This window comes from Limulus polyphemus, unplaced genomic scaffold, assembly GCF_000517525.1.
Source record: "Limulus polyphemus unplaced genomic scaffold, Limulus_polyphemus-2.1.2 Scaffold2536, whole genome shotgun sequence".
NCBI lineage: Eukaryota > Metazoa > Arthropoda > Merostomata > Xiphosura > Limulidae > Limulus > Limulus polyphemus.
In genome coordinates this window covers 55,743-66,738 of record NW_013668146.1, presented here as the reverse complement: position 1 = coordinate 66,738, position 10,996 = coordinate 55,743, and the positions used below count along the sequence as shown (strand labels likewise).

General features: G+C 31.9%; 1 protein-coding gene across 3 annotated transcripts in view; it reads right to left on the bottom strand.

Moving 5' to 3' along the window:
* Window positions 1-10,996, bottom strand: part of LOC106467231 (akirin-2-like) — a 69,921-nt gene that overhangs the window by 3,189 nt on the left and 55,736 nt on the right. The window contains exons 3-4 of one of the 3 annotated variants that reach the window (XM_013927559.2): window positions 2,832-2,903; window positions 851-1,984 (exon numbers count right to left, since the gene is read on the bottom strand). The exons of the other annotated variants lie outside the window; for them this stretch is intronic. Of the exons in view, the coding sequence (XP_013783013.1) occupies window positions 1,974-1,984; window positions 2,832-2,903 (83 nt within the window). The 3' untranslated portion in view covers window positions 851-1,973. Of the gene's footprint in view, window positions 1-850; window positions 1,985-2,831; window positions 2,904-10,996 lie in introns of those variants that run through there. 3 annotated transcript variants of the gene reach the window in all.

The following is a 10,996-nucleotide window of genomic DNA, read 5'->3' as shown; positions in this document are numbered from 1 at the left end:
GGTTGCTGCTTGATGTATGTTGCTAAGCCTTTTAAACTTTTTGCACGTGGAGGATATGAAACAAAATAATTAATTTTAGGTTTTATGTATACAGTTAAATTTCCCAAAAATCATAAATTACTATATTAATACTATAGAATTCCACTATAATTTATGAAGCTTAGTAACTAAGCTGTATTTCAGTTTAAAAAATATATTTTGAGCAGACACAACCTACCTCTTTGAAATCTTGGTTCGAAAGAAAGAGATTGTGTCCAAAGTCATTAAAATGGATGAGAAAGCCACTAGGGGGACATTCTGAGCTTCTGATTGGTTATACATGTCATATATAGAAGTAAGTGTATACAAGGGAGCATTTCCAAAAATGGAAACTGTGTTTGATTTAATACATGAGCAATATCTTAGCAAATAGAAAAGATAAAACCTTCTTATTTGTATGAAACTAAAGACTTAGTATTTTGACTTCACAAACATCTAATTTGAACCAATGCTGCATTCAACATACCACGTGACACGCAAAAACCAATGTTTATATGTGTTTTTTTAATATTTACTTTTAAATTAACAAATTGAATAATGTATAGTTCTAAAATTTGAATTATAATCTACAGTTTGATACCAAACTTACTGACGTAAATTCATGAAATAGTAGTTCAATAAAATTTTGAATGTGTGTCAACAAATGCAATGACATGGCCTTTCACCCATGACCCGTCTGGAAAGGCTTAACTGAGCTTTTAGTAAATTATTGTGTATATGAATGCTTTTTTAAAATTAATGTAAAGATATTCACAAAAAAACATTCATAAAGCTTTTGATAGTGAATGTCTATTCTCAAAAAGAACAAAAATTTTAATATTTAATTCTAACAAAAGCTTTATTATGCTTATATTTTTAATACAAAGTTGTGGAAAGCACTACATAAACTTCCATATGAAACTGAGGTTCACTGAAAGTTATATTCTGCCAAAAAGTGTACAGTAATTCTTCAACTTCTTGTAAAAATCCTTCCAGTTTCCTTTAAAACACTAAAACACTTTCCTCCATACTAAAACTTAACTATAAAACACTGGTGAATGTGAAGCCTATATGGCACCAAGTAGTGTTGGAAACTTTATACTATAGAGTAAGAAACAATGTTTCTTTATACAGTTCTGTTTCTCTAATGTTTGATGGATTTTAAGTCACATTTTAACAATGCATCATGAGTGCAATTCTTGCTAATTCATTCTTAGTCTACAAAACTACTGCAGAGCTTAACATTTTGACTACAACTATAACTAAACCTGTGGAAAGCTGCTATTTTGTATATGAGGTTCAATCCTCTTGCTTCAGAACATGTTTAATACGTTCCACATACTGTACCTGTGAATTAATGTCTCATATAAATACCTAGTCTTGACCTCAGAGTCTACCAACACATGATAACAAACTCTGAATTGAAAAAAAATCAGATGATCTCCTGTTCTGCATTATGTTTAACCTCCAATACAGATTTTCATTTTTTAATGCTGCTGAGTAACAGGAAGTGTATAAGCATGCACACAAACATATATAAATGTCAAAATCCTAACAGACATATTTCTGTCTGCACACATATAACCATGTACATGATAACTTATAGTTACTGCAACAACACTTATCTAAAGTAGAGAAAGGAAACATCCTTATTGGATGTTATTGTTTCCAGACCAGGGACCATTTTAAAATATTGATATGCCTCTTCAGCCACACTAGCAAAATAAATGAAAATCAAATCATTTGACTTTGTTCAGTTTGGAGTTCATAATAAGTATCATCATATCCAATATATTACTCATCCCCCCTGCAAAAGTACACATTTTATGCTGGACCCACACTTTCTTGGTATACTAGTGTAGTTGATACTATGTGGTCAAAGCTTCACCCACAATGCTGGTGGACAGAAAACAGGGTCCATCTCTTGATCTAATAATGATACAGTAAGCAAGAGCTTATGACAAGTCTGGAAAAACAAACAGAAGAGAAAAGTTAAACAATTTCTTATAAATTACACATACATAAATGTATTAAGAAATATGTATATATAAAAAATTTACCTTCAGGAAATTTTTGAGATGTGCTATTAACTTGGATGTAAATAAACCTACTAATGGAATGTGGCTAGTCTTGAAAGAGTAGCATCAATTATTCAATAAAGGTATAATATGAAAGCAAACATATGCATTATTCATTCACTAATAAAAATCCTCCAAAAAATGTATTCCCATGCAGAGTATTTCTATTGTGAAAATTTGAAACTAACTAACAATATTACACATACATAAAAATTTATAGCACTATTCAATGAAAGAGTGAAAGCCAAGAAAAAGCATACATTAACAAATTTGTAAAATTAAAATATTGTCAAATTGTAAAAGTAGTTTCTGGACATCCTAGTTGATACAATTTTATTATATTCAAAAATTATTAATTACATATTTGTAATCAATACGGATATACTTTTAAAGGTTTTAACATAATCAAACTATTTTGCTACCCTAAAATGTTACTTCAGTCATCTGCATATACAAAAGTATTCTTTAATAATTCTAGTATCTAAGCTAAAGCACTATAGCATGAGTAATAACTATTCTACACATGCAATATCTTTAATATTAGCTTTCAGAATGACTGCCATAAAGAATCAGATTAGTAACTAGAGTTTACAGATACCCATTTACTGGTAAGTTGATTTTTTATAATAATGAAATAAAAACTAAGTACTCTGTCAGATAACTAGTATTATTTTTATGTCTCTAGACCACATCAGGCAAGTTAAAAATAATGAAAAAATAGAAACCAGTACTTACAGCTAGGTGTTTCAGTTTCATATCTCCTTTGTATTTGGTCATAGGTAAATTTCACAAAAGTATCATATTGTTCTGAAAATTCAAGCACAACGTTGTTAATAATGTACATTAAGTGCTTTTCTATAATATATATTTATAATATTTAATCAAATCTGTGTGAATGGGTGACTATACGTTAACTTTTAGTTAAATTTAAGATTTTATTTGGTTCACAAGGATTCAAGCTATTCTATGTAAAAACATGATATCAGATGTAACAACTTGTCAAAAATTAAAAACCATGTTCAATAGTACATTGGATTACATTCTAATGAAAGTCTGAATCCTGAGTATTATATACACTGTTTGACTTTCACACATTTCTCAAACAATACTGTCTCCATATCCTACAATGTTGAAGGTAAAGGAAAACAGATTCTTACTTGGGTTGAGGTGTGGGGAATTATGGCTACCAAAGCAGATAATGGAACTCTTCCATATGATATTCAAACTAATCATGAATAATATCAGTACAGCGAATGGTGGCATTGTCATCAGATACCCATCACTTTGATGATACAAATGGAGCAAAAAAGAATGCACTTAATCCAAAGATCTCAGATATGGGTGAGATGTAATGCAACTATTCACAGAGACTAAGAGGTACACTCTGTGTTATGAAAATGCAACTCACAACAATACTTCACCTCCAGCAGTTTGCAAATTGGAAACATATGAAGGTTTCAAAGCTCATGTCTATACAGAATAGCACATATCAAGATTCATTTGATTACATAACACAGTTTCATTGGTCAATATTTCAAAGCATCACAGTAAATGCAATTTTTTGTTAGTGGTTAAAACTATTACATGTACTAAAAGTAATTTCTTGCAGCTGCCTCTATATCGTTCTCTTTGAAATGGATGGTCCTAGGACAAGGCTGATGTTGTCTATCAATTGCTGCACTATTGAATGCCTGTTGCAGTTTTAAATTTCCCCATGAAGATTGTAGCTAGTGCTACCAAAACACAGAGTTTGGCCACACACACACACAGAAAAAACAAAACAAAAACTCTTAAAAGGGCAGTAATAATTGGCCACCATTAGCTTATATGCATCTTAGTAAGTAACTTTTCTCTTTCAAAAGAGTGATAGTTATGTGCACACCTGACAATGAGTCTTAACCCTTAGGCCTAGTTCTAATTTGTTGTAAGCAATCAGCAATTCATTAGGAACAATGTACACATTTCAAAATTCTATTTATAATGGTCAGGGCTTTATTTTAATTTAAAGATTTTCTATCTAGTTACATTGTGATTGCCAATGACTGGGGACAACTGGTGAATATCGCTAATGATCAATGATGATATATATATATATCAATGTTCTAATTATCAGAGACAAATGTCTCTGCAGCCACACTTGCAAAGGATTACCAATTCATCACCATTTACCAAAAATGAGAACCAGGCTTTAGCATGTTGCCAGACCAGACAGGTTAATGATCTGTGCAAGTTCACCAATGCAAAGAACAAAACTAGAAAGACACTTGCTGTAGCACATAATCCAGCCACACCTATAAAATTGAGTGACTTTGTATTCAAAAGTGATTATTTTCTCATGTGGAAGAACACTAAATGTAGACCACATCACATCATTCTTTGGCAAGTTTTTTTTTCAAAATGTCATGAAAGGAGATTTTTTTACATAAATGCAGTAATTCTGAGAAGGAAACAAATCTATGCGACTTCCAAATGCCTTGACATTATATTATATATTACCATTTTAGTCAACAGACTTAACTGAACCAGACTTCGTAGATGCACATTTCAATAACTAACCCAAAATTTGTGCACAAATATTACTCCTACTAGTTTTAATGTGGACAACCACATATCAAAACAGGTAAACTGTTTTTAATTGTTTTGTGGAATTTGGCAAATTCCAAATCATTCAGTTAAAGTTGATTAGTAGCTAGATTATTATATTTTCAGGTTGCAGTGTAAATTTGGACTTTGTATGCAATCATACCCTTTTGTGAGGATAAAATACTGTGAATTTTAAGTATACTGCATCAGTTTTTACATTTACTAATGTGGTGTAAAACTACACTTTCAACAAATGAAGTGAAACACATGCAAATACTAAATTCTGCCATAATGCTTTCTCTGTGCTCAACTACCAAAAACTGAGTGTTTTGAACATGATCCGGTTACTACCCAAGTTGTTAAACATTCACAATACATGTTGTTCAAATGCAGATTACATTCACTTTAGAGAAGTCAGGCCACAATTGGAGAAACCTGAGACAATAAACAAAAGCACCCAGGGGCAGCTGTACATTGTTTCCCATCACAAAGTTAAAGTGATTGCAATTAATAGACTTGTGTCAATTCTGAATTTTTTAATCTGTCATTGATTTAAGACTGTTTTAAGTCCTTCAGTAATAAATTTCAGACTTTTCAAGGGCTTAAAAATGCTAAACTTATATAAGACCTTTAAGGATTTGAAGGAACCCTGTATAATCACTGCAGGAAACTGAAATCACTTTTTAGATGTCAGTAGGATTATGCCTAGCCAACTATTCAGAATCAGCAAATTCTGGATCAGTCCATAATACTCATCCTGTCTTAACCCTATAACTATGACACTATGTTTAAAACCCTTTCTGTGCATATTACTGAGATACATCCAAAATTCAATTAAGTTACTTCAATGTCCATGTATTGTAATGAAATTATTATTATCAAGTACATTATAATTCAAAGTTTTATGTTATCTAAGTTTTTATTCCTTTATATCAAAATAAACTTCTAAAATACTATTTACAACTTGACTTTTGAGGTCACATTATATGCTCGCAATTACCATTCTCAACTTTTAGAGCTGGTATAGAAAAAACTTTACGTGTAAATGTAGACATTCTTTCCAAGACATTCAATGTACAGTGTATACAAGTTGTTTACAAGTAATATGAGAACATTCCAAGAACTAGTCCCCAAGATAATGATTGTAAAAGTTTTATCACTTCAAGCTAAGCCATGCCCACTTGCAAAGTAGAAGCTGTGTTGCTAAGTGACAGTTTTAAGTTGAATGGCATGTTTATAATCAATAGAAAGAGCAGATTTCTTGTTGGTATGTCTCTAAATTAACAGTAAATGTAGATGTATATATTCATTTACAAACGATGCAAAATAAATCTTAGTCCATTGTTGAGTGCAGGGTTCCTAGTACTTGGCTACTTTTTCTCGCCTTATACATATTAGTTTGATAGACAGTTAAATTGCATTTCAGTTTTACTGTTATATTTTAGTTAATTATGTATTAAAATTCATATTTGAAAGGATTAATGATTTTTAAAACTTATTCTATACTTTTCTCAACCAGCTTTCATAAAGTTAGCAAGAGCAAAGATTTTGCATGAGGCTAAAACAGTTTCTGTCAATGTTAACATTATATTGCCTGCAAGCACATGTTGATGTGTGTCAACATAAATAATCTAAGATAAAAAACAGGAAAGGAAAGTAAAACATTAAAAATAAACTATAGGTGAAAAGGTAAAGACATGAAATTATGCATATGACCCAAAGAAGATATTTTAAGATTATTCAATGATGAGTTTAAAGGTATCTATATATGTCTTTTCTTAATTTTAAGCATTTCATTGCACCGTACATTGATTATAATAAGCTAGAGTTAGTGGTATACTATAGAAAATATAAACATTTACCTTAAGAAAATTTTTGATAATCATTTAGGAGGTTCTAGAGGTTTTTTCAAGTGAAAATTACCTTGCAGGTGAACTATTTAGAGTCTGAGTGCAAATAACTACATTAAAAAACAAATTTTTATTATAAATAGTAGAAAAAACCAAAATTAAATATTTTATTTTTCTCAAACTACATACTTTTATGAAAGTTCTTGTCAAGTTTTAAACAATTTTATCTCCTCATTTTATTTTTGTAAAGAAATATAACAAGAGTTACGTAATGTTTGGTAAAGTGCAGCACATTGTTGTTACGGAGTTAAAACAATGTGGGTTTAGGAGGTGGAGTAAGAAATATGTAATATTTCTTCTTTCATTTTTTTGTTTCTTGGAAAATAAAAACATTTGTGTTAAAAAAATGTGAAATGATGTTGTGAGGTATATTGAGTAAATGAATGTACTACTTTTACAACACACAAATTGGTTTATTTTCACAAATATAATCCTTTTACTGACTGTCTTAAGACCATATCAAGAAATTTTTCTGAATATTAAAACGCATTTAATAGTAATAATGCAAACACAAGTTCTAATACATAAATGCTTTTCACATATTGTATCTGAATTACTTTTTACATGTTTTTAAATTATTTGAGCTTTTCATCCAATTATTTTTGTACATGTGCCAGATTCTAGAACTTTCTCCTTTGTGGATCCAGTGCAAACTACTTGATTTTCAATCAAGGTCAGCTCTCTTGTGCTTTCAGTCTTCAAAGCAAATTCACCAGGTAATTTCTACAGACCTTATACATCTGTCTCAATGCATTGTTTCTTTTTCTTTATTTCATCTATGAGCATTTGTTTTCAGTGTTTTGGTTTCATTTTCTTTACGCTTCTTTTGCTCATCCAGATAAGTATGGTATTTTTTTTGTCTTGCACCAGCTACAGTCACATTCTGCTTTGTTTTGATGAATGGGCTATCTAGTTTTTCTCCTGAAAATGCTCAACTTCATTTTGATGATCCACTGAAATTTCCCTCTCCAATGAGGATCTACACAACTTTCCACAGTCTGTCAATGTTTCATATAAGAAAACAGTAGCCATCCTACATTTTGCAAAGTCAAAATTTGCAAGTTATGCTTTTCTACTGGTCCCAGTGTCATTGATATACAGCTTATACTGTTTTAGAACATCACCACAGTTGTCCTCATTCTACCTGTGCAGGACCTTTTTCACACTAGATTATTGATCTTTGGTCATTTCATGTGAATCCAAACATCAATGTTTAAGGTAGGAGGACTTATCCTGCAACTTCAGCACTAGTGACAATGAGCAATTTTTACTCTTCATTTTAAATTCAGGCTTTTATTTTTTACTGATTTTCTTCTTTGCTACCAGTTCTTTCAGTATCTTCTCTGCTGTAAACCCAGCATCTCTTTTGTTTAGATGACATTGGACTTTTTGTAAGTAACATCAATGGTCATCAGTTTTGAAACAGAATGAGCTTCAGCAATCATATCTCCCTGAATTAACCTCAGCATGAGATTTAATCACATTAAAAAGATCACTTGCAAGGAATGGGGGCATTGATTTTTCTGTCTAGTATACATTCAAAAAGGGGGTTCCATCTTTTGCAAGTAAGAGGTGAAATACAAGTTTGGCAGGCATTAATGGTTCTTTGCACCCTTCCTTGACAGTACTGTATGGCTCCATATAACAGTTGAGGATTTTCCTAGACTCCACTGCTTCTTTAAGTTTGTAATTATTTTAATCACCCTCTCTGCTACCTATCCTGTTTTTCAAAACTTGAATGGCATAAGTGTCTGGTTGCACTTTCACAACAAGCAGGAGTCTTTGAGTAGACAATAAGCACTACTTAAAAATTGGTCCACCTTCTAATATACAGAATCTGCTCCTTTCTTGAATGCTGCATGTAAAATGTGCAATCCACAACTTTCTAAGTTTAGTAGTTCTGAATTAATATTTGAATCAGACTGTGGAAGTTTTAATTAACACTGGAGTCATCTATCAAAAGCTGAAGTGAAGATTTCCAGCCAAGCCCTACAATTGACTTCTGGAAAGCCTCTACTATGTCCTCTGCTATAGCATATCCCATAAGTTTTGAAATGTAGCAGCATACAACTATAGTGTCATTATCCCAGATTCTTAGGTTTATATCCAGTCATTTAATTTGTGTGTAAAGTTCAAGCTTTCACCAAACAGTAGAATATATGCTGAGTCTTGATCAGTTATTTTCTCAGACAGCAGTGCCTTGAAGTGTGGTGCAATGCCACAAATGGTCAAGTGAGTAGTTGTTTTTCTCCACATTGGAATTAGCTACCCATTTCACAGTCTGGAAGCATTTTTTTGGAAGATTTCCCCTAAAAAACATAAGATACTACTTTAATTTATATTAAAAGTAAAAAATAAGGATACTGAGTAATGTATTAATTGCATAAAATTATTGTTACAGTTAAAACTGAGTAAGATCTTTATCTTGTGATTACAGTTAAAATCAAAATCATTTCAGCATTAAAAGGCAAAAATAAATAAAAAAATAGATAAGTCTTGAAACATGTAGCAATTTGACCATATCTTTGTATTTCTACTTACAAACTTTTGGCCTGTACTATATAGGTCAATATTATCAAATCTACCTACAGGTTCTATACCTACATTTTTTCATATCAAGGATGCCTCCTTAATTTTAATTGGACCCCCAAAAATTAACATAAAATAAAGATTTCTATTGAAATTTAATTCTTAATAATAAAACACAAACATGAAACTATTTTCTATGAACCAGAATGGAATACTGTATTACTGTACCATGCTACATCACAGTACAAAGAGAAATATATAAAAGTACTCCTTTGTACTCCTTGTACAAAACCTTGTCGAAACGTTGTACATTTGCTCGTGTATTAAAGTTTTTCTTCATTACCCATTCAAGCCGTCTCCAGCCATTATTAGTCTCAAAGTGGGTTCCTCGTCATCGAAGATGCATATATGTTACCATTGTAAAGAAGAACACATTTTAGACTTCTTTTGGAGTAATCAATGAACAATCGCCACTCACTTGGTTCACAGACTGCAGCTCCTAGCATTGTTATTAATTCATTAATACTGTTGCAATAAACTAGTAAACCTTCTTGCAAAAGTATGGTATAAACTCTTTCTCTTGATTTCTGTACCAGTAAAATGATGTAAAAAGTAAGTATTTAGCCCGAAGTCTGGACACCAAAATCTCTGAAGAATCCTTTGGAAGGCCCACATCTCTCACCAAATCCAGAAATGACTGTTAACTATTTATCTACTATTAGTTTGTTTCTCATGGGTTCAAGAAGGATCGATAAGACTCACGTCATGATTGGTCTGGAGAAATCCATAGCCAGTGGTTGTCAACATTTTAAGTATAACAAAATGTGACCTGATTTCAATAGAAATGATTCACTTATGTAAAAGAACATATGACGTTTTGTGAAAAATCGGTACATGATAGAGAAAAATGGATATCATTTTCGATTTTCAGTGTACATAAATTACTGTAGAACATGTAAAAATTTCAAGACAATAAAACAATCGCAGGCCTGTTTTATTGTCATTACTGAGTTAATCTTATACATATCACATGTTTAAAGTACATTCTGAATGTGAATGAAAAATGTACCTATCATACAAATAGTGTAGAACTACCTGCAGACTGTGGTAACTTGTATGACCAATTTGACTGATTATGTTTCAAACACCAGAGAATCTCAGCTTCTAATGTCTGATTTGTCAGTGCACCAAGGCCTCTAGCTTTGTCACACCTTTTTCTCTCAGTTAAAGCACCAGGTGTGGAGAGACCTTTTGCTGCCATGACTCCTTTGCCTGCTCTTTGTTGTCAACTTGGCCCTTAAATCGACCATCAACAACACACTATTACTCAGAAACTTTGCTAACTCCATGTGTTGAGTTATACCTTTACTCTACACCTTTGCAAATGAGAGTAAAGTTTGCTGTTCTTAGTGTGGCTATATAATGCTCCATTGCACATACTAGACAAATCCACCTTTATGTCACACAAAATACACCTTGCAGTGCTGTCATTTACTCGAGCAACTGTAACAGGTTAGCGCTCAGGTGAGCTTAATTGTTGGAGTTTCAATTAAAACCAACCTGTACACCTTATTTATTTGTTGGAGGATTTGTCGTGACGAGTGGAGCCACAAGTCGCTAATTCCAGGAGTTTACAGTTAGAGTAAAGAATACGAGTCTCAGACCAGCAATACTACTTATAATATCTTTTATTACTCTTTTATTACACTTGACATAATACTTAATAGTTAAACTCTTTAATCGTTACTTTAACCATTAACATTTATAACACTTCTAATAGAAAACACATTTTATTCAAAAGCTGATCTAGAGAGAGAGAGATACTTACTGGAGAGTTGGAACCTTCCTAGCTGCAGAGTCAAGATTATTGAGCTGCAT